The sequence below is a fragment of the Ochotona curzoniae genome, unplaced genomic scaffold, assembly GCF_017591425.1.
Source record: "Ochotona curzoniae isolate NIBS_2020 unplaced genomic scaffold, NIBS_Ocur_1.0 scaffold_461, whole genome shotgun sequence".
Classification (NCBI taxonomy): Eukaryota; Metazoa; Chordata; class Mammalia; order Lagomorpha; family Ochotonidae; genus Ochotona; species Ochotona curzoniae.
The window spans coordinates 6713948-6737125 of record NW_024467120.1 but is presented as its reverse complement, the minus strand read 5'-3'; the positions used below and the strand labels follow the sequence as shown (position 1 = coordinate 6737125).

At 42.2% G+C, this 23178-nt stretch overlaps 1 protein-coding gene across 1 annotated transcript in view; it reads left to right on the top strand.

Annotated features, from left to right (window-relative positions):
• Nucleotides 1-23178, top strand: part of MBOAT1 (membrane bound O-acyltransferase domain containing 1) — a 96260-nt gene that overhangs the window by 54781 nt on the left and 18301 nt on the right. The window contains exons 5-8 of the mRNA XM_040967723.1: nt 10124-10179; nt 12533-12587; nt 14230-14413; nt 18153-18345. Of these exons, the coding sequence (XP_040823657.1) occupies nt 10124-10179; nt 12533-12587; nt 14230-14413; nt 18153-18345 (488 nt within the window). The remainder of the gene's footprint in view (nt 1-10123; nt 10180-12532; nt 12588-14229; nt 14414-18152; nt 18346-23178) is intronic.

Sequence of the window (23178 nt, the reverse complement as noted above, 5' to 3'; positions counted from 1 at the left end):
TTATCTGGACACTAAGATGCTAGACACTATGCAAAGTATATGCTTGCAATGAAAGAATGAGGATTGGACTTGAACTGTAATACTGCAACTAGGTGGAGGAATCCACTATGGGGGGAGGGTACAGGGAGGGGTTGGGGGAATCCCAGAGCCTATGAAATTGTGTTATGTAATCAAATGTAATAAAAAAAAGGAAAACTCATTCTTAATGATGTATATTTCTAGGAAAGTATTGAATATATGGAAGCAACAGAGATAACAAAATAGTCAGGAAGAGACATCACTGAAAGTAATCTGTAAATGGGATTGTAAATTCCCATAGTGTCTCATCAATGAATGTCATTTCTGGTTTCACTCTAGAGCTCTTGACTCTTAGTAGGTGTTCTGTAAGTGAGTAAACTAATTATCCTATTTGTCAGTCCATTGCTCAGTGTTTCCAAGAGATTCATACTTATAGGTAGGTAGCTGCTCCAACAATGTCGGTTAGGTTAATCGTAGCATGCATCTCTACTTCTGCATAAAAGATGAAATCCCAACGAAACTGTTAAATGTATCTTGACAACAGAATGCCGGACTTTACATCATTGTCTATACCTGCAACGTCAGGATACACCTAAACAGAATGATGGAGTTGTGACTGTTTTTGAAGGACTATACTATTGTTATAATTTAGGAGAGGATAGTGGTGGTGGTGGGTGGGGGGAAGGTGGAAGGCAAAATCCCCCCAGTCTAAGGAACTGTATCATGAAAAATAAAAATTAACGATGAATAAATAGACTATTGAACCAAATAATTGGTCCAAAGTATGCTATTATCTGCTTCTCTTACATGGCATTTAAATTTTTTTTTTTTTAAAAGATTGGAAATGGGAATAGGTATTTGAAGCAGCTGTTAAAATAACACACTGGATGCATGCATACCCTATTGGAGTGTCCAGAATACAGCCCCACCTCCACTTCAGATTCCAGTTTCCTGCTCTTGTGCACCCTGGGAGGCAGCAGGTGATGGGCCAGGTGCTGGTGTTTCTACCACCCATACGGGAAACTCAGAATGACTTTCAGGCTCCTGTTTTCAGCCTGGCCCAGCCTCTGCTTTTTCAGGCATTTGGGGAGTGAGCTGGTGAATGAGAGATGTCTTGATGGCCATTAGACCAGCTGGGACTCATGCTGACTCCCTTATGTGATGCTGGCATTGCAGGCAGCAGCTTAACTGTGCTGTGCCATGGAATTGGCTCATTGCCTGCATTTTTTTTTTAAAGTTCTCTCATGTAGAAATGGGGAGTTATTGCAGGAATTGGCTCATATGATTATGGAGGCTGAGAAAGTTCACCATCTGCAATTGTGGACTGGAGACCCAGAGGAGCCAGTAGAGTAACTCCTAGTGGAGGCCAAAGGCCTTAGAATGCAGAGGGCTGCTGGAGTAAGTTCTGGAGTCAAGTCTTGAGACCTTGAAGCTCTGATGTCCAGGGGCAGGAGAAGATGGATGTTTGAGCTCCAGGAGAGAGAACTCTTCTGTTGATGAATTGAGTGATCCCCACCAACATTGGTAAAAGAGGATATTCTTTACTCAGTCAACCAAGTCAAATGATTAACTCTTTCAAAAACACCCTCACAAATATGCTTAGAAACTACTTTACCAGTTGTCTGGGTATTTTTTAGCCATCACATGTAGAACTTATTGTTGCTAGGTGGTTCCATGTGGGTGTGAAAAGCCAGAGGGTAGTTTGGCTGGGTCTTTGGGAAAGCCATCAAGGCAAGTTTAGTGCATTTAAAGGTTTTTGTTGAAATAAGATGCATTTGGGGTCGAGAATATTGGCCGTCTTTGGATGTGGGGTACTGTAAACATGAAAGATTTTTCGATTGGGTTGTTTTGCAAGCATTGTACTCTTGTACCTTCTCAGTCTCAACTGGAGGAACTAACCCCAGAGAAGGTGGGTGGGTCTTAGGAAAGAGGCCATTATTTAGCAGATCCACATTCCAAAGACAGGCTTTGGTCCTGTATCAAAGGCTCATTCATTCATCACTCAGCAGATTTATATTAGGAATCCTGGTCATACCAAACCTGGTTACAAGAGACACAGGAATGAGCAAATGCAGAATGAATGTGCAACTATTTAATTCAGGTTTTTAGAGGGAGTTGAAAATGTGACTTATCATTGAGTCATAGATTGAATATTGTCTTCCCTACGTTTATGTTTATCCATAATCACAGAATATATCCTCATTTGGAAATCAGGGCTTTGCACAGGTAATTAGTTAAGAGGTGAGGTCAGGGGCTGGCGTGATTTCTTAACTGGCTAATTCTTCATCTGTAAGTGCCAGTCTCCCATATGGGTGCTGGTTCATGTCCCAGTTGTTCCACTTCCCATCCATCTCTGTGCTGTGGCCTGGGAAAGCAGTGGAGTAATGGTCCAAGTCTATGGGATCCTGTACCCATGTGGGAAACCAGTAGGATATGGTTGGCTCCAGACTTTAGATTGGCTCAGCTTGGGTCATTGGGGAGTGAACCAACAGATGGAAGATTTTTCTCTGTGTCTCTTCTTCCCTGTGTAATTCTGACCTGCTTTTCTAATACAATACATAAATTAAAAAAAAAAAAAGATAAAATGAAGTTATACTGATTGGGATGAATCCTTGGTCCAATATGACTGGTGTGCTTATTAGAAGGTCATGGAGACAGATGCTCAGGCATACCTGGTGGGAAGATGGTCATTGAAAGTGGAGGCCTACACTGGAGAGGGCCAGCTGTGAGCCAGGGACCATCAAGGAGCACTATGCATCACCAGGAGCTAGGGAGACATGTGGAACAGATTCTTCCTTAGAGCCACCAGGAAGAACCAAATCAGTTGATGAGAAGGAAGGAGCAAGTTTCTGTTGCAATCACCCAGCCCATCATGATTCCTTATGGCAGCCTTAGGAGACTCATTCTGTTCCTTTTGGAGTGGTGACAGCTGTCCTCTGTGTTTGTATGCGTCCAGAGCATTTCTGCTGTTCTTATCTCTGTTGCTTGTCATACCTCTTTCATTCATGAATACCATAATGCCTTGAATAATTCCACTGAAATGTTTTAAAATGGTTTCTTTGAATGGCATAGGGACAGAGAAGGTGGAAGGGATAAGGGAGAAGGACAATGAGAGACAGAGAGAGTTCTGTTTCATCTGCTAGTTCATTCTCCAGAGGACCACAACAGCCAGGTCTGGACGGACTGACATCAGAAGACAGGGACTCCATCTAGTCTTCCATATGGGTGGAGGGCACCCAAGAAGTTGGGCCATCACCTGCTCCCTTCCTGAAACCATTAGCAGGAAGCTAGATAGGAATCAGAGGATCCAGGACTTGAACTAGCTATCTGAGGTGGGCTTAACCGCTTGTACCACGATGCCAGCCCTGACTCATCTCATCTTTGTCAAGAAATGTTTCCTTATTGACTTACAATAAGTACACACATTTGGAAATAATTTGATAGTATATGCAGATGCTGTGATATATTGGATTATTAGCATTTCCATCTCCTCAAACGGTTGTTAGTTCTTTGTGTTGGGAAAGTGTGTTCTAGTTCTATATACTGAGTTGAGAATTGCTGTCATCCTATGGTGCTGGGAAAAATCAGAACTTACTCTTCTTGCCTCACTGCAATATTCTATTTATTGACTAATCTTTTCCTTTCCATTCCTTCCTAGTTTTTCCTGACAACTCATTTCTCTGCTTCTAAGATAAACTTTCCCAGCTTTCACATATGAGCTAGGACATGTAATATTTGGCTTGATGATAGTCTTAAATAACTTTTACATATTTCTTAGTATAATAAAAAAAATTGGTGGAAAGCTACCCAAAGGAAAAATAGAAGACATTTATGGAAAACAGTCCTCTGCTTCTTAAATGTCATGGTTCTGGGGTTTGACAGACGTGGCAGATGGAAATTGGTAGCTGCTATGTCTCCTTTCAGCTTCCTAGGCCTGATACATTTCCCCAAGGGTTATTTATTCTCTGGGATGTGTGGATATCCTGGAATTCAGAAATCTCTGATATGCAAAGGTGCACATGTTCAAATCAGAAAGTACACTGTTGTTAGGAGAGGAATACAAAGAAAATGTGCCTGCTACCTAAAAATTTTACATGTCTTAATTCTCTAACTGCTGAACTCTACAGGTCTTAAATGGGAAATTGACTTATTTCTTTTTCGTAGATCATTCTTAAGCAACCTCCCCCAACCCATCACAAAGGTACAGTATTTCCTTAACATGAAACAATATTAGATAATGAAAGTCAACATAGTGGAGCCTAATGGGGAGATGCATACCAACCTGAAATTGACAGTGTTTAAAGTCACAGATTGTCAATTAGAGAAGTTCTTTGCAAGCATCTATTTTTATCACATTCCAGTCATTACAGAATGGAATTGATTGATCTCTACTGTTTAATTTGAAATGTCTTTTCTCCCCATTTTATTTGAAAGAGACGCAGAAAGCTAGGCAAGGGTCTTTGTTAGTTCCCAGCCCTAATGCCCACAACAGTGGGGACTGGCTTATACCAAGGTTAGGACACTACAACTCAATCCCGATCTCCCTCGTGCTGGCAGGGACTCTGGTATCTGAGCCATCATCTGCTGCTTCCCAGGATACACACTGGTAGTCAGCTGATATTGGGAGCAGAATTTGAACTTGGACCCAGGCACCAAGATGTAGGGTGCAGCCATTTCAAGTGACATCTCAGCCCCTGAACCACAACCTGTCCCAGTTGAATTATCTTGCTTAGGAATTTTTTTCTTTTCCTCAGGCGTAAAACAATGTTTTGAAGTTGAACTTGGTGTTTTCAAGCGGCGTGGTGGGGTAATTGCTCCTTTTTGGCCATGCTTGTAAATCCTATTGGTTAACACATTCTGTTATGCCCTATGAGCACAGGGAAGGGTTGATGGGATTGGGTGAGACTGGCATTTGTGTCAAACAGCATGTATATGTTTTTAATTTTGGTGTGCACATAAATGTGCACTCCAGGTTAATCTAGGACTTGAAGTTTTATTTATCATAAGCAGTCAACTTTCTAAGGGCTGGACTGGCACTAATGGTCATGGTAACATACAAGATACACTTTTATTGGTGCTGCTAATACAATTTCTACCAATACCTGTGGCGGTGAATGTTCTTTGTGTTTTCTCTGTGAATGTGGGCTGTTGAAGGCACTAGAACATTTACTGTTCTCCTGGGGTGAAGCTCAGCAATTGCTTATAATAAAGCTGGTACTTGATTTCTTTTAGGTTTGTGATAGTGAACTGATTCTTCTTGTTTGGTCACAGAAGGGTGCAAATCGAGTTTTCATCTAAGAGAAGCAGCAAGCACTCTTATTTTCTTTTTCCAGGCTAAGCCAGAATCAGGCAGATAATTGTTCTGCTACCATGCTGGCAATTTGAGTTGCCCATGTGTTTCGGAAAACATTTTAAATGAGAACTCTTATAACCTGTATGTGGGAGTATAGCTTGGTATACTAGAAGCCAATTTGGCCAAAAGTTTCAAGCAAAGATCTTTTTAAAAAGTTTGCATTGCATAATAGGATTAGGAGTTGAATTACCATCGGGAAGTCAGTTCCCACTGAAGAATATTTAATTTTTTGTCAGCAACAGTGAAAAACTGGAAATGCCTTAGGTGGTCTAAAAAAAGGAAGTGATTCAAATATGACAATAGGATGTCTTCATCAAAAATGTTTTCAAAGAATGTAAAAGACAAAATTTAAGTATCTAGTTCCTTTTGCCCCCTTAATGTGGATGTGCGTATACACAGAGAAGAAAACAGTGAAAATGCTAACATAGTGGTCTGCCTGGGGGGCCCTCATTGGTGATATTAATATTTGTTTCATTCTTTTTCATGTATATAGATATAGTATATTGGGTAATAAAGGGAACCCACAGAATGTCTTTTAAGTAATTTGCATACACATTAGAAGATGGTGTTGTGCTGCGGCCCACATGATTGCGACAACAGCCACGGAGTTCTCCCTGTTCTCTCACGGCAACCTAATAGAAAGAGGACTCAGAAGTGGTGGGACCATTTGCTCTGTTGTCCCAGGGACAATGTAATGCTCACTCAATTTGATTAGCCCAGTGTGTTCAGGTAATTGGGTTCCGTAATATGGAAAAGAGAAGATATTTGTAAAGAGATTCCAAGATTTGCATGCCTCCTTTGTGTCATTGCCAGCTTTTCAGTAATCAGCATAGTCACTTGGAACTTAGTTCTGTGGATGCAAATATAAGTTATACCAACCAAACTGGGTGGATTTATGTCAAAATAAAGAAGTGATAATATTACTATTGGTTTTCAATACAGAAGTAGAGAGGTTAAATCTTGAAAGATCAGCATTTTGAATTAGAGCCTGCTCTGCTTGGGTTGACCACTTCGTGGTTCTAGACAGACACCAGTGATAATGAAATGAGTTCAGAAGATAGAGTCCTTGGAGGTCTGATTGGGCCAGGTTCTTCCTTAGCTGCAGTGAAGTCCCTTGTTCTTTCTTTCCCATGCTGGCCTCTCTGATAGGAACTGGAGAGCATTCCACTAAGGTGGACACTCGAGGAGCCTGGATGTGGGAGGAGCAAAAGCCAGAGGGACTTGAACAAGATGCTGCTTGAATTTTCTCATCGTCTTAGGTGTTGGGTCCTACTTACAGATTGCACGTATCTCAGCTTCCACTGGGGTTATGCCAACATGGTGGTCCTGGCCCAGATTGCTGTTGGTTGGAGGTTGGTAATGCTTGTCTTAACATCACCCTGCCAAACTTCTTGCTTGCATGACTCTGCTTTCCTAGCATATAGATATCGCAAGTAGATTTTTATACCTTGCAAAAATATAGGGTGCCACTTTTTGGCACTGAAAGTATCTGCTGAGAAAATACATATTAGATCTATTTTGATATTGGCCAGCCACTTTGGTGATTGGTTGACTCATTTGACAGTTGTCACTGATGATAATGTCACCTCATTACTTCATCCTAGCTTTATGGGGACATCTGAGCTTAACCAGTTTAGGTGCAAATGTGAAAATCAAATAAGTAGGTTTTATTGAAGATACGGCTCAAAGCTGAGGTTTCGTAAATATGAAAGCCACATTAGTTTTGATTGTGGATTGATATGGAAAATGAAAATGAGCGGGTTAACCACTGCCCATAGTACCCACATCCCATGTGGGTACTGCTTTGAGCAGGTTCAGCCACTTCTTGTGATGCTGGCGTCCCATATGAGCACTGGCTTGAACACCAGCTCCTCTACTTCTGATCCAGTTTCCTGCTAATATATTTGAGAGAGCTTCAGAAGATGCCCCAAGTGCTTGGACACCTGCTCCCACACGAGAGATCCAGATGGAATCTCAAGTGTCTGGCTTCAACTTGGACCACCTCTAGCTGTTGCAGTCATTTGTGGAATAATCCAGAGGATGAAAGATCTCTTTCTCTCAAATAAACATTTAATAAACATTTAAAAACAAAGAGAGACAGTAACTATTAAAAATACTGTGTGCTGAACTTTGCATAAAGAAATCTGGTTCCTAGGTTTTTAGTCCTGCAGAAAGGAGGTGAAACGCTGTGTGGTCTTTTCTTCCCACAAAACTGCACCCTCCAGCCACAGAGTTAGGGTGTGTGTAGCATCCCCTGGTGATCCCAGGATGCTGGCACAGGGCAATGACTCAAGCTGTATTCTTCCATGTAAATGAGCATTTGGTCAAAAGGGGTCAGAGATGGCTAAATCAATAGCTCTAAGAGAAAACCAGGCTAGATTGAAAAGATTTGAAGAAAAGTGTGGTAGTTAGAGCAGTGGCATTTAGTCTCATCTTCCCAAGCAATGCTATATGACTTGAATGTTGGTGTCCATCCTAAAATGTATATGGTGAAGTCCTATCCCTAAGGGGATGCTGTTTTGGGGTAGTGCCTTTGGGAGATGATTAGGTCGTCCGTGGATTATGCCAATGCATTCGTCTAGGACTGTAGCCTCCAGCAGAGTGGGCAGCAAACTTTTGTTGTGTAAGCCACCCAGTCTGCAGTATTTCGTTTCAGCCATCAGGGAAGACAAGGAAGGCTAGAGCTAAAAAGTACTAAACTTGGGCAAACCATTGGAAAAACAGATGCCAATTTATAAAATTATCACTATTAATCATTTACTGTTCAATTTGTACATATTCATCCCTTTTATTGTTGAATAATATTTTGTATTCTATTTTATTTATTCATCAGTTGGTAGATATCTGAATTATTTCCTTTTTGGATGTGATCTTGAATGTTTGCATAAAATAATCTGTATTTATATCAACATTTGGATTATTTCCCTTGGGTTATTTAATATAATATCTGTCTATTGCTACAGATGTACTTTTATGTAGCTATGCTTTCATCTTTTAATGGGCACATACTTGGCTGGAGTTGCTGGGTCGTAGGTAACTCATGTGTAAATCACTGAGATATTTTCCTGTTTCTGTTAGCAGTGCAGTGTAAGAATCTTCCAAAGTCTTCAGTGCTTGGCAAACACTTGGCATTGTCTATCCTTGGAAGTCCAGCTATCTTAGTGTTCATGCTATGAAATCTCATTGTAGCTTCATTCGCAATTCTCTGGTCATAATTACTGTAGAGCATATTTTGATGCATTTACCTGTTGCTTTTATATTTTAAGAGAATTATCCATTCAGTTTCTTTAGTCGTTTTTAAGTGGTTATTTATTTTTTTTTAATTACTAGCTATTAATATCTCTTGATACATTCCAGGTCTCTTATTAGAAAGATGACTTGCAAATGTTTTGCATACAATGAAATGTCTTAACTTTCTTGGTGGTATGTGTACTTTGAGACACAAAAATCAATTTTTTAAAAAAGAGTTATTTTATTTTTTATTGAAAGTCATATACACAGAGAGGAGGAGAGACAGAGAGGAAGATCTTCTGTCTGCTGGTTCACTCCACAAGTGGCTGTAATGGTGGAGCTGTGCTGATCTGAAGCCAGGAGCCTGTAGCCTCTTCCAGGTACAGGGTCCCAAGGCTTTGGGCTGTACTCGACTGCCCTCCCAGGCCACAAGCAGGGACTGGATGGGAAATGGGGCTGCCTGGATTAGAACTGGCTCCCATATGGGATCCTGGTGCGTGCAAGGCGAGAACCTTAGCTGCTAGGCTACTACACTGGGCCCCTAAATATCAATTTCAATGGTATCTGTCAAGTCTATCTTTTTGTTTCTGTGTTTGATGTTAGGTTTATGAACCTGGAGCAGAATTTTATATAAAAGGGATCTCTACATCTCTGTTGTCTTCTAGGAGTCTGAGCTCTTTGATTCATTTTGAATTAATTTTTGTATTCTTTTTACAGGGATGTCTAGTAATCCCTTCATCATTTATTGCCTCACTGAATTATCCTGGAATTGTTGATTTGGTTGCCACTTGTTAAATTTTATGTGATTTTTTCCCCCCAAATCGAAATTGGTATCATATGTTGGTCAATAAATGATTTATTTATAAGCAGATGCATTTTACAAATATATCTTCCATGTGGACACTAGAGAATTGCCTTTAAAATAGAACAGAGCACATGAGAGCATACCTGGGTGAAACAGACAGCACAGGATACCTCAGAAAGTTTGCCGAGAAATGGAAAAATGGCACAAAAATGTTTGAAATACACGCATAATGTTTTCACAATGTGCCATTTAAGAATTTTTTGAAGAACCTTCATATGCTTGGGCTTTCACATTTTTTTGTAGTTCTGTTTTCCATGAACTACAAGTTTCCTTGTGTGTTAATCCCTCTAGTGGAACCACAGCACTGGGCTGTTGTGTTTCTCACTGCATGTTGGAATTCCCTGCTAATTGTATTAACCCGCAGGATGCGGCTTCCTCAGTCTGGACTGGGGGCTGCGACTGTATCTTCTGACTCTTTCCAGGTGATGTCTGCCTGGGCCCGGGGACACTGCTTGAGTAATGGCTTTTAGGAAACTGTGCTGCAGGACACTGTCACTCAGTGTCATTTCATCTACAGATAAAGGGACTTGAATACATTTTTATATCTTTCAAAAATGAATTTTAAGATTTCAAACACCCCACCAGGCAGAGGAATGGAATGCAATGTTTTCTTGTGGTATTTTTGCCCATCTGGATATTTTCTGTTGTCCTTGTAGGCCCCTGATGATTGTTACTCAGAAGATCACAACCTTGGCTTTCCAAGTTCATGACGGTGAGAAAAACAACCCCGCCTTTGGTGCTTTCAGTGAGCCTGACATTCAGAGCTCCACCTTTTACACTCTGTGCAGTCCGAGCTTTAAAAACTGCTGGCAGATCTTACTTTATCTTGTTCAAAATTTCCAGGCCCCTTTAAGTATAGCCTTTTACTTTTCCAGCTATTATTCACCATTTCCCTGCTGAGTCTACATTTCCTGAGCTGTTTGTGCTCAGAAGAGTGGACTTTCTGTTTATCTTTACGACATGTTAAATGGAAGTTAATTTTCTGTGCTCTATGCCCGTCATTTCCAAATCTGTTAAGAAAAACAAAGGCAGCAGGGGTGGGGGGCTCCTTTTTGGCTTTGGCTTCATTTTGGGGATGCCCAGGAGATGCTAAAAAAGAAAAAAAAATTCAAACAGCTTCGTCTGACGAATAATTTTTAAATGATAGTTGTTTATGTGACTTGGAAAATTATCTAATGAGATTGGCTTGATCCTGTGAAAGGTGAGAGAAAGAGACATTTTCTGTTTGTATAAAATTAGAGATTTGTTTTGCTCGGGCTCTTCCTGAACATGGATGGAGTATATGGCTTACAGCTCAAATTGGGTTCCTGGAAAGATGAAGATTATCCAGGTGGGAGATATTAATATGGGCTTAAGAGGTGCCAGTGCAATTAGTAATAGTATATTCTGCAGATTTGCACTGCTTTGCCGGATACTCTGTGACTGTTGGTATGTCTTTGTTGATGGACTGAGAAGGTGGATCTCTCTTTCTCCTTAAAGCTTCAGAATCAATTGAATTTCATTTGACCCCATCTCTTCCTAGTTCAGGCATGGTAATTTTTGTCACTGTGTAAAGAACTTGGTAATTTTAGCTCTAGGATGAAGTCTTTTTAGAGATCAGCCATCTGGTTTGCCCAGTACCATATTGGTTTTTCCAATGTGTGACTTCCAGGATCAAAATCCTAATGGTCACACTTTTGAGGGTGGTTATAGGATGACATTATCCCCCATAAACCAACAGCAAACATCAAGTTTAACTTCTGAAATTTTTAGAGGTGTAGTACTTAGTAAGCTCTTAGAAAAAGAGTAAAAAAAAATTTAAGAAGATTTCTTTTTTTAAGAGTGAAATTTTAAAAACTGCCGAAATGCACTTTTTATGGATTCCCAGTTTATGTTATTTCTCAGAACATCCCTTTTTGATGCAAAGTGTTTATTTGCCTTTTTCTTTTTTCCCCCTTGTGTGTGGGAGGAAAAAGTGAATTCCAGAGACACCCCGCCTTCTCTGAGGCTTCTTTTTAGTTGCCTTCATAGTTGGTGACTATTGTCAGTCTTAGCTGAGTGTACAGTTTTAAATGTGACTTTTATTTATAACATTTCAGCTTCCTTGACTCCAAGTTCATGTGCACATTTTATAGGAAGCACAGAGGTGGTTTGATGGGGGAATTTTCTGCTATGAATGAGTGATAAGAACATTTCTCTCATTATTCCTTTGTGTCTTCCAAGCACTCAGGACTGCATTTCCTGACTTTCTTTGTGGGAGAGGAAAGTCCCTATTGCTTTTCCTGTTAGATCCTGTCCTTAGGCTCTCAGCAGGTACCAGGTAACTGTATCCAGCAAGATAGAAGATTTATTCGGGAGAGAACTTCTAATGGTCCTTGGGAAATGGAATGAAAAGATCAGTTTGGGTGCTAAAACATTTTTGAAGACCATCTGTAGTTTTTTTTTTCACAATATGATTCTCTGTCAATTTTTAGAAGACCCGTTGTAGTGAAACATACGAAGTGGTGAGGAAAGGTGAGGGTAGGAGATGGAGAGAACTCCATCCAAACTGCGCGTAACCTCCGAATGATCCGCTCGTCCTGTGCACTTGCTACTGGGTGACTCTGTGATCCAGTGCAGGATTCTTCATGATTCCTGGAGCAAAGATACATCACATTTTTCAAATAAGTTTGATCAGATTTTTGGTAACTTTTGTAACATCAATATCTCGTGTGGGTTTTTTTTTCCCCCAAGATTTACTTTTTATTCTTACTTGAGAGACTGGAGACAGAGGGAGAGAAAAGAGGAGGTCTTCTATTCACTAGTTCACTCCCCAACTGGCTGCAACAACCATGGCTGAGTCACGCTAAAGCCAGAAACCTGGAACTCCACCTGGGCTTCCCATGTGGGTGCTAGTCATCCATGTACTTGGGCCACCGGCTGCTGCTTGCCTAGGTGCGTTAGCAGTGAGCTGGTTTGGAAGTAGAACAACCGCGACTCAAATTTATGCCAACATCCCAGGCAGCACCTACACAAGCTATGTGCCAATGCCAGTGCACGGATACTGCATATCTACATTGTTTTTTTTTTTTTTTTCTTTTTCATAGGATTAGGTCGAAAAGCTGAAGACCTCTCTGCCGAGCAGCAGCGGCTCGCTGTGAAGTAAGTTAAGGTTAACAAGACCCTCTCTCGGTCCCATATCCAGCATATAAGGTTTATTTCTTGAATCTGACACCGATGGGCTCCTGGGTAGGCGTATCAGTTTGTCTTTTACAAGTGGTAAGGCAGGGGAGTGCTTGGGTGCAGTTGAAGGATAGATCCCCAGTGGCAGGCTTGTTGGGTCCTACTGTGTGTGGATCTGTGATCGTGCCAGTGCTGTAAGATCCCCTTTCACTGTTGGGCAAGTGAAAGGGAACTTCAACAACGTGGTAATTATCAGAGCACATTGGTGTATTACACACTGGTGTTGAAAACGATGGAATGTGGGGCTGGAGAGAAGAACATGAGAGGGGACAAGAGGAAGGCTGAGGGTGGTGCTGTGTGGGATGACGGGGCGTGAGAGGGTGCTGGAGCAGAAGGAAGCGTGTCTAAAGGAGGAGGGGGAGCAAGGAGAGGGGAGCACTGCTGTGGGGCAGAACCAGGCACGCAGGGTGGCGTGAGGGTCGGGGGTGGAGGAGGCAGGGCTGGGAGGGAAGGTCCTGCAAGAACACATTCAGAGATGACTGGGGAATGAAGGCCACAGGAGATGAAGTCTTGGCTCCTTCGTTAACGAGTTGAGACTTGGAAGCGAGGAGACCGTGGGATGAATTTCAATGAGTTGAGTTCCTTGCTAAGCGTTGTGGGGAGCAGAGATCCAGAGCACACTTCCCGTGGCCATTAGAACAAGTCTCCCCAAATACCCACCAAACACAGCGGAGCTCTGTTCTCTCCGGATTGTTTTCTCGCTGCTACCTTGGCCTGTTGCTGAGGACTCATGCCTGCCTACTGGGGCGACACAGACACTGCTGAGCAGTCCTTTCGTATGGCCTCTTCCAGTGGAAACTGGATCCACCCAATATCTGTTATGTATTTATTTTGGCAGGCAGGAAGTTTTTCCCTTTCGAAGCATTTCAGTGAGCCCCAGAATGGTGGCCAAATGGCCAGTTCCACCTGCCTTGTGTTTATTACCTGTTATGATGAACATTTCCCAGCCAAAGGAGTTTTTACTGTAGACCCTGCGCTGCTTTTTGCTGCTCTAGTCTGCCAGCAGAGGGCGCTATGGAGCACAGTGTGCCTGGGACCATCCTCTCCATTTAACTTCCTTTTTTTTTTTTTTAAATATATTTTTATTTCGAATTTTGAATTGTGAGGTACGATTTTGTATAGGCTGGGATTGCCCCCCAAACTCCCACCCCCATCAGATTTTTTCCCACTTTGTTACAATAGTGTAGTCCTTCATAAGGGATCATAATTCTGTCAGTCTTCTATTTAACTGTACCCCAACATTGTTGGTACAGACAATGTCAGACAGTCCTGCATCCCATTGTCTACACATGTCCAACAGTTTCATTGGGAATCCATCTTTCGTCTGGATGCAGGGATGCATGTTCCATTATACCCCCATGTCTGTATATGATAGACCCCAATACTCCATCACTATACATTACCATAAGATTCTCTTCCATGGATTTGGTAGTCTACAGAGCAAGGAAAAGCCTTGTCACCTACAGTAATCTACAAAGGTAACATCTGCATTTGTGATATGCAAGCTGCTAAATTCTGCAGAAAAAAATCAATCCTAAGAGCATTTCAACTATGTTTTCAGAGTAAAACCTTCATTTTTGGAATACTTAAGCTACCTTCTGAATTTCATGAGTGTCATAGCAGGCCCTTGTAACAATTTCACTGACTATGTGGCCTTCATTGAGGGGAGACACGTGCAGATGAAGCTGCTGGAAGTGAACTGGAAGCAACGCCTCCCTCCCAGCTGCCCAGAACCTTCTCCCACTGTAAGTTTTCAGTGCCAATTATTTACCTAGATATTCAGAGAATGGGGTTTTGCTGCCACGCTGACTTTTAATAATAACTGCTATAATTACAAATCCAAACAGCTTAGAGGAAATAGCTTGGCCGATAACCTTTTCTCTCATTTGTTTAAGATATTAGTACCGGTTGAGTATCCCTTTTCTGCAATGTTTGGGACCAGATGTGTTTCAGATTTGGGCCGTTTTTGGTGTGATTTAGGGATCTCTGCATAGGCGGTTTTAGCCCTGGGCATCCCTCCTGTAATAATCTGAAATTGGAAATGTTCTAAAATTCAAAATGTTTTGAGCATCATGTTGACATTCAGCAAGTGCCGGGTTGTGGAATACTTTGATTTTGTATTCTGGGATTAGGGAAGCGCAACCTGTGTTGAGATCTAGTGGTAGCAGTTCTCTGAGCTGGACCAAGGAGTGTTTATTTTTGCAAAGGAACTTGGTGGCTGGGAATATATAAATGATCAACTCATTAGTTAGTCAGCCAATATTAAGTGCATGTAGAATGCCTTTACCACGTTTCAAACACTATGAATGTATTCTTTGTGAATTGAGCTTCACGTACAGCAAAAAATAAGTCGTATGAATGTGCTTCAAGAAGTTTATGGGAATAAAAGATAGGTTTATCTGGTGTGAAGTCTTTTACAAATTCATGTATATAAGGGATATTCAAAACATTCATGGCAAATGGCCTTTTCAAAAGTTTTACTTATTTATTTGAAAGGCACATTTGCAGAGAGAGAGAGAGACAGAGAGAGAGAGAGAGAGAGAGGTATTCCATCCATTGCTTCACTCCCCAGATGGCCACAATGCTCAGCCCTGGGATAGTTCAAAACTAAGAGCTAGGAGCTTCATGCAGGTCTCCCTTGTGGGTGGTGGGGATCTAAATGCTTGGCCCATCTTGTGCCACTTTTCCTGGGCCATTAGCAGGGAGCTGGATCAAAAGTGGAGCAGCTGGGATGCTGGTACGCCAGGAGGCAACTTTACCTGGTTTGTCACAGTACCAACCCCCCCCCCCCATGCATGTTATAATAAAAAAAAACCTGCAAATGCATTTTGAAAATTGTATCAAATAAATTTACCCTTTATTGAAATTTTGTTTCTTTTTTATTTATTTGTAAAGCAAAGAAACAAATTGAGACCTCCCATCTTGTAGTTCACTTCCTAAATGACTGCAGGTGTTAGGGTTGGGCCAGGCTGAGGCCAGGAGTGAGGAACTCGATACAGGTCTCCCTCATGGGTGGCAAGAACTCAAATTCTTGAACCATCCCTATTGTCTCATTAGCAGGAAATTAGGACCAGACCAGTTCCCCACTGGCATTCTTGACCTGGTCTTATTGACCTGGAGAGAGAACTTAAGATAGCTTTTTAGAAATAATATTTTCATTTTAACAAATTCGTCAATGTTAGGATAATTTATTGAACTTTTGAATATATTTAGTCTGATAAAATGTGCTATATTTAAGGGAAATTATAATTAATTGAAGGAATGATGAAAATTGGGAGTGGAAGAAAACAAAGATAATTTGAGTTAAGTCTTGCATAACTTAAAGTCCAAGCAACAAGTTATGAATTTGAAGTTAAGGTAGCTTGTTAATTACTCATGACTTTGGGAAGTTTTGACGCAGGTGAGCTCTTTGTGCTGTCTGGTGTCAGCTTCAGCTGCTTCACGGAAAGCGACTGGGGAGTGAAGTTACTGCGGCCATGAGGCATCAGAGCCACTCACGTGTTTCAAGGGGGTATCTGGTACCGGAGACCTCTCAGGTTTCTCATGATTTTACTTAAAAAAAAATCATTTTGGGGGGCCAGTATGGTGGCTCAGCATGCTAATCTTTTGCCTACAGCGCTGTCATCCCATATGGGCACCAGTTTGAGGCCCAACTGCTCCACTTTTGATCCATCTCCTTGCTTGTGACTTGGGAAGGCAGTAGAGGATAGCTCAAGTTCTTGGGCCTGTGCATCTATGCTGGAGACCTGGAAGAAGCTCCTGGCTCCTGGCTTGGGGTTGGCTCAGCTCTGACCATGTCAACCATTTGGGGAGTGGACCACCTGATAGAAGATCTCTTTCTCTCTCTATGTAAAATCTGCTTCTCAAATAAAAATAAAAATAAAATTATTTAAATAAAAACAGCAACAACAAGGGTTGGCGCAGTAGCATAATAGACTAATCCTCTGCTTGCAGTACTGGGAATGCATTTGGGTGCCGGTTCGATCCCAGCTGCTTCACTTTTGACTCAGTTCCCTGTTTAAGACCTTGAAAGGCAGCAGACGACGTCCTGGATTCTTGGACCTGTGAATCTATGTGGAGACTCTGTGAGAAGCTCCTGGCTCTTGGCTTCAGATTGGCTCAGCTCTGGCCATTGTGGCCATTTGGAGAGTAAACCAGTGGATAAGAAATCTCTTTCTCTCTTTCTCCCTCTTCTCTCTCTCAAATCTATCTTTCAAATAAATTAAAAAAAACAAAAATAGTATTTTTAGGGTGTCTTGCCACTTTGGGAGACACTTGTGTGTTTGTGCTCAGCCCATGAAGTGATGAGGATATCTTTGGTTGAAGCATGTTGTGTGCGGCTGGGCAACATTGCTGGAGTCTGGCCCTTGGGAGCTGTGCCTCTTGTGGTTGTCACAATTGTGGCTAACACTTGATCTTGTCAATATTTATCTTTAGGCCCAAGCCACCCTCTAAAGGAGATGCTATTGCTAGGCCCATATTTGCAATAAAGGTAGTTTATTTCTTTATTTTTGGAAGATTTATTTTATGCTTGTTTGAGAGACAGAGTTTCAAAGAAAATGAGAGCCGGAGAGAGATCTTCCACCCACTGGTTTACCATGCGATAACCACAATGGCTAGAGCTGAGCTGATCTGAAGCCAGGAGCTAAGAACTTCCTCTAGGTCTCCCATATGAGTGAAGGAGCCCAAAGCCTTGAACCATCTTCTGCTGCTTTTCCAGGCTATAAGAAAGGATCTGGACTGGAAGTAGAACATCCAGGACTCAAACTGATGTCTGTATGGGAATGCTGGCACTAGAGATGGAAGCTTGGTCTACTATGCTACAGTGCTACCTCCATGTAGTTTATTTTGAGACATTGAAAACAGTGATCTGTTGAATGGCATTCTCTCGAATGTCAGAAAATGACTTCATATAGAGGAAAAGAGAGAGAGAGAGATCAACCTTCTGTCTACTGGCTTGTTTCGCTGAATGTCTACAATAGCTCGGGCAGGGCCAGGACAAAGCCAAGCATGTGGAGCTGAGTCTGCCTCTTTCACTTGGGAGGCAGGGTACTCGAGTCATCCCTGGAGCTTCCCAGGGTGCACATGGCAGACAGCTGGGACCAGAAGCAGAGACAGGACTTGGACTTGGCTACAGAAGTAGAAGCAAATAGTTATTTTTTTACTAATGGAAAATTAACAGATGTAATATTGCCCATTTCTCTTCCAGTTTGGATGATGAAGTCTCCCCTTTGTTTAGAGGATTTTTTTCCCTTCCATTCTGAATGTACCCAGTGCTCAAGTGTTTGTGCTCTGGTCTGTACCTAAATATAGCACCTCATCCTAATTGTCGTCATCAGACCCCCTTGTCTTGGAAAAAAAAAGCTCTCTTAGGAGCAATCCAAAGCAGTTGTTGGAGCAATGCTCTTTTTAATATCTTTGTCAAATCTGTTGTTGTCATTCCAGAAGCTTCTGAATGGTTGTGTTGGTTTCCCCCATTTCCAGGGAGCTGTGATACGCAAGTTATGCGTCACCTTGGTGTCCCTCCTTTTGTTTTTGACGCTCACGAAGACTTTCCCTGTCACGTGCCTTACTGAAGAATGGTTTATCCATGAAACGAACTTTTGGACTCAGCTCTGCTACTTATATATTGTCACCCAAGCCTCCAAGCCCAAGTATTACTTTGCGTGGACATTAGGTGAGTTTGATGAAATAGCTCTGAATGAGGGAGGAAATAAGGAGACTCCTTGGAAGGCTCAGCTGGAACAACGCTTTGGATCACCTACTCAGAAATGGCCTGCTCTGCATTGCAAGGCAGTAGAGCCAGGGTCGGTTTGACTTCCCAACATTGTGTTTTTTTCCACCCCCTGCAAACCTCGCCTGTGGTAAGCAAAGCAATAAGCCTGGCCAGTGTTTGAATCCAGTGTCATTAACAGGTGTCAAAACGTGTAAGCTTCACCTTGCACCAAGCAAGTGTGGCCATTGTAGTGCAGTGGAAAGTTAAGGGAAAATTCCATAATGCTCTTGCTTTCTTGTAGTTTTCTTGGATTGTAGGCACCACTGGATATGCATTGCATGTGTTTGACTAACACACATGCTAGGTTAGGTTGCACTTCGTCAAGAAACTGTTTATTTTTTTTTCTAAATAAATATTTGTTTATTTGAAACTGTGAGAGAATAGAAGCAGAAGAAGAAGGAGAGAGAGTGAAAAGGGGAGATCTTCTATCCTTTAATTCCCTCAAATGCCTGCAATATTTAAAACTGGCCACACAGAAATCCGGAGCCTAGAACTCTCCGGGCTGTGGGTGGCAGGGGCCTGGGTGCGTGGGCCGTTAACTCATTATCTGGTGCTTCTGTAAGCAAATTAGTGAGAATTTGGATCAGAAACATGGAGTAGCTGATACTTGAACCAATGTTCTCATAATGGATGTGGGCATTGCAAGTGGCTTCTTAACTTGCTATGCTCCAACACAGTTAAGAATTACATCTCAGAAAGATGCTGACTGCCAGAGATTTTTTTTTCAAGTCGAAAGTTTGCCTTTATTTGGTTTTATCACATGTTTTTTTTGGCTGCTGTGGGATAACTTTTACAGTATTAAGCTTTTAACTCTTCTTTCGCAATAGTTTTATGCTTGTAACAGTGTAAAGGTTTGCTTACGTGTGCGGTGAGCTCTCGGGCACACTTCGCAGCATTTGGTGACGGATTGTGATAAACCTGGCTGTGTTTGTTTCACACTTGGCAGCCTTTCAGGAATGGGGGCAAGCATTTTAGCTGAAAGGGACCTGGTGCTCCTTGGAGAGCTTGACTTAACCCGGTCAGCCAGATTCGTGGACTCAGTTTCTAGTTTTAGCCCGTATCGGTGAGAGCCAGCACCTTGTAGACTGTGCTTCTCTTCTCTCAGTTCATGCTTTAGGTTTTAAGCTGCAAATGAAAATGTTTGCAAATATGAAATGACTATTTGTTTGAATCAGAGCTATATGGAGAGGACAGAGAGTGTCAGAGAGAAGAAACTCTCATGAAAGGGAGTGAACACATGAGACAACAAGCCCCCGCCCTCTGGTAGTTACTTCCCAAACACCTGCAAGCACCTGGCAGGTGCCTCGGCGGCCAGCAGGTGACAGGGCCCACGGCCGCCTGGGGTCCTGCTCTGTGGACATACCTGGGGCATTGGGAGTAGAACAGTCACTCTGTGACAGCTTGTTCTGTGAACTTCACTGTTTTTCTCCCCTTACTTCCTTTTCTTTATCTCTGCCCCCATCCCTTCTCTTTTGGGGTAGCTTCAGTAGAAATACTTCATTAATTTGTGTGGCCTCAATTTAAAGTTTGTTAATTTAGATTGCATGGGCTGAGCTGAAATGAACCTCTATAATTTATGAATAAAGGAAGCAATGAATAGTGTATCAGGGAATATTTAAACTGCTTCACTGAGTAATTGTTTTATCAATCTCTTTAAAACACCATTTACATATAATTGATACACTAATTATATGTGATTATAAATTTAATCCTTAAAGCTGAGCTGAGCGCTGTGTTAGTCCAGCTCTAGTTACTGTTTATATTAAAGAAAACCATTGTGGAGGGCTTAGCATATAATTCTGGTTGATTTCTGCCTACTAAGTAGTACTAATTAATGAGACCCCACTGTAGCCCAAGTTATGCTCTAAGGATTACCAACTCCAGTCCATTGATGTCCAAATTAACTAGTGTGTTAAAAGGTTAGAGCCATGCAAGAAAAGCCAACTTTGGATTGGTGAACCCCTTCGCGGTTGTGAGACAAAAGCAAATCTTGGATGAACTACCGTGGAACTCCCCACGCTGGGAGGGGAATTCCACTGTCCTCTAAGTGCCTCAGCTCTGAGGTTCACTGCTGCCGGGCCCACATCATCCTTCTTTCAGAGCTGTTGTTGGCTGATGAGCTTGTGGACTCAGAATCCTGGCGTTATTGATGCCACCTGAGTGGTCTGTATGTTTACTTGATGTCTCCAGTCTCAATCAATGTCCTAACCAAGCTGGAGGTGACAGCCATCTTCCTAACCACTGACATGTGATTGCCAGGCACTGTGCCACATATTCTATGGACAGTTACATTGAATTCTTTGAAGAGCCCTTTAAAATACACATTTATTTTGTTTACTTGAAAGGGAGAGTGGCGAGAGAGAAGGAGAGACAGAGATTGGTCTCGCATCTGCTAGTTTATTCTTCAGATGGTTGCAGTGGCTGATGATGGGTCAGGCTGAAGCTAGGAGCCCTAAAATTGACTGGAGCGCCTTCATGAGTAGCAAGGGCTCAAGTCCCTGGACTGTCTTCTGCTGTTTTACCAACCAGGCACATTAACGGATAACTGGATTGGAATTGAAATATTTAAAGCTCAAACTGGTGCTCTGATGTAGGATGCCAATATCACTAGTGGTTGCTTAACTTTCTGTACCACACCCCTGGCACCTATCAAGTGTCTTTTTTTTTTAAGTACCATTATTATATCCATCTTATGGAAACTTCTAGAAGTTTCTAGAAGTCAGGTGACTTCCAAGGCCTTGCATATAATTATTCTGTCGTTCTCATCTTAAATCTCCATTGGTTAAAGAAATATTTATAACTTGAAAGGCAGAGAGAGACAAAGAGTTTCCATCTGCTTCTTTACTCCCCCAAATGCCCACAACAACGGGATCTGGGCTAGGAACCCACAGCTCAATCTGGGAATATGAGTAGCCAGGACCCACATTATGTCAGCTGTCAATTGGTGCTTCCCCAAGTATGCATGAGGAGGGGAGCTGGGATTCCATCCTAGACATTCTGATCTGGGAGTTGGATTCCAAAATGCAAACTTCACCTGCTGCACCATAATGCCAACTCTGCAATTTCTGTCTTAACTGTTGTGTAGGTGAACTAGGAAATGTGCTGAAATATTTCATAAACAAATGAAAGGATGGTAAGCCCTGAAGAAACACACAAAGAAACAGTGATTTTTAAAAAAGATTTATTTTATTTTTATTGGAAAGGCAGATGTACAGAGAGGAGGAGAGAGACAGAGAGGAAGATCTTCCATTTGTTGATTTACTCCCCAAGTGGCCACAAAGGCTAGAGTTGCGCCCATCTGAAGACAGGAGCCAAGAGCTTCTTCTGGGTGTCCCACGTGGGTGCTCAGGGCTGTCCTTGACTGCTTTCTCAAACCACAGGCAGGGAGCTGGGTAGGAAGTGGGGCCGACAGGATTAGAACAGGCGCCCGTATGGGATTCCGGTGCGTGCAAGGCGAGGACCTTAGCCGCTAGGTTACCATGCTGAGCCCAGCAACGGTAGTTTTTTTTCTTTCAGGCCTGAATAGGAATTGTGTATCAGAGGCTGGAGACGGGAGAAAAGAATTAGGGATCATTGCTGTGGTCTCAGCTCTGTTGGGAGTTGTCAATTCAGCTCTCCATGGTCTCCTGCTCCCAGGGTAGTTTACCTCTGTCATTCACAAATTGATTCCTACACATGCAAAAATCTTAATTTGTTTCCTGGCCCACCATCATTTTCTTTCTCTTTCACTGTTGACTTTCCATCTGGTTGGCTTGGGAGGATGACGTAGAGCAATGCAGGAGCTTTCCTCCTTTATTGTAGGAGAAACCAGGTCATTGGGCAGTGAAGCCAAGCCTAGATAAGCAACAGTAAATCATCAACTATGCTAAAAATAAGTGAGACAGCACAGGACAGGTTGTTCCCCTTTAGTACAGCTCTGTACAAGGCCACGTTGAGCGAGGCTTGTTGAAGGAATTCTATCCTACATTGGAGTATGATTTCGTTTTTAAGAGAGGATTATTCTAACAGAATCTGAAGCAAGAGAAATGAAAAGAGAAAACTGACCTCTTGGTTATCATTGTAGAAGTGTGTTGAGTTAACCGAGTGCATGGCTGATTACAAAATTATTTACTTATTTTGTTTGAAGGTCAGAATGAAAGAGAGAGTGGGAGGGAGTGAGAGAGAGCATACAACCAATCAGGGGATTTTTCCACCTACTGGCTCATTCCCCAAATGCCTGAAGTCACAAAGCCAGGAGTCAGAAACTTGCACTCTGTCTGCCATGTGGGTGGCAGACACTCAAACTGTTGAGGCATAACCTGCTGGGTTTGGAAGCGTGCATTACAAGAAGCTGGACTCAGGGTCAGAACTTGGACTTGAACTCGGGTACTGTGGTATGGGATGTAGAAATACCCAGGTGACATTTTTACTGCTATACCAAATGGTTTCTTTAGTGGAAGAACTTTATTAAGGAATTGATGGGAGATCAAATATTCACTGCTGAAGAAGATTTTCTTATAATGTAATGAAGCCAAATAAAGATGGTGCTTTGAGTTTTCGACTGACTCTGTGGGATCAGGTGGTTTGATCATTGTGACTACACGTGGTCTTGATTGCAGCTGGCCCCAGATTGCCCTCTCTAGCTCTGTTTGTTGTCTTGATCATTTTCTTCACTGCATCTTGGCGGCTCCATCTCATGTGCTACTGGCACAACGTCATTTCCACGTCCAGATTGAGCTCTCTTGTTGCTTGCAG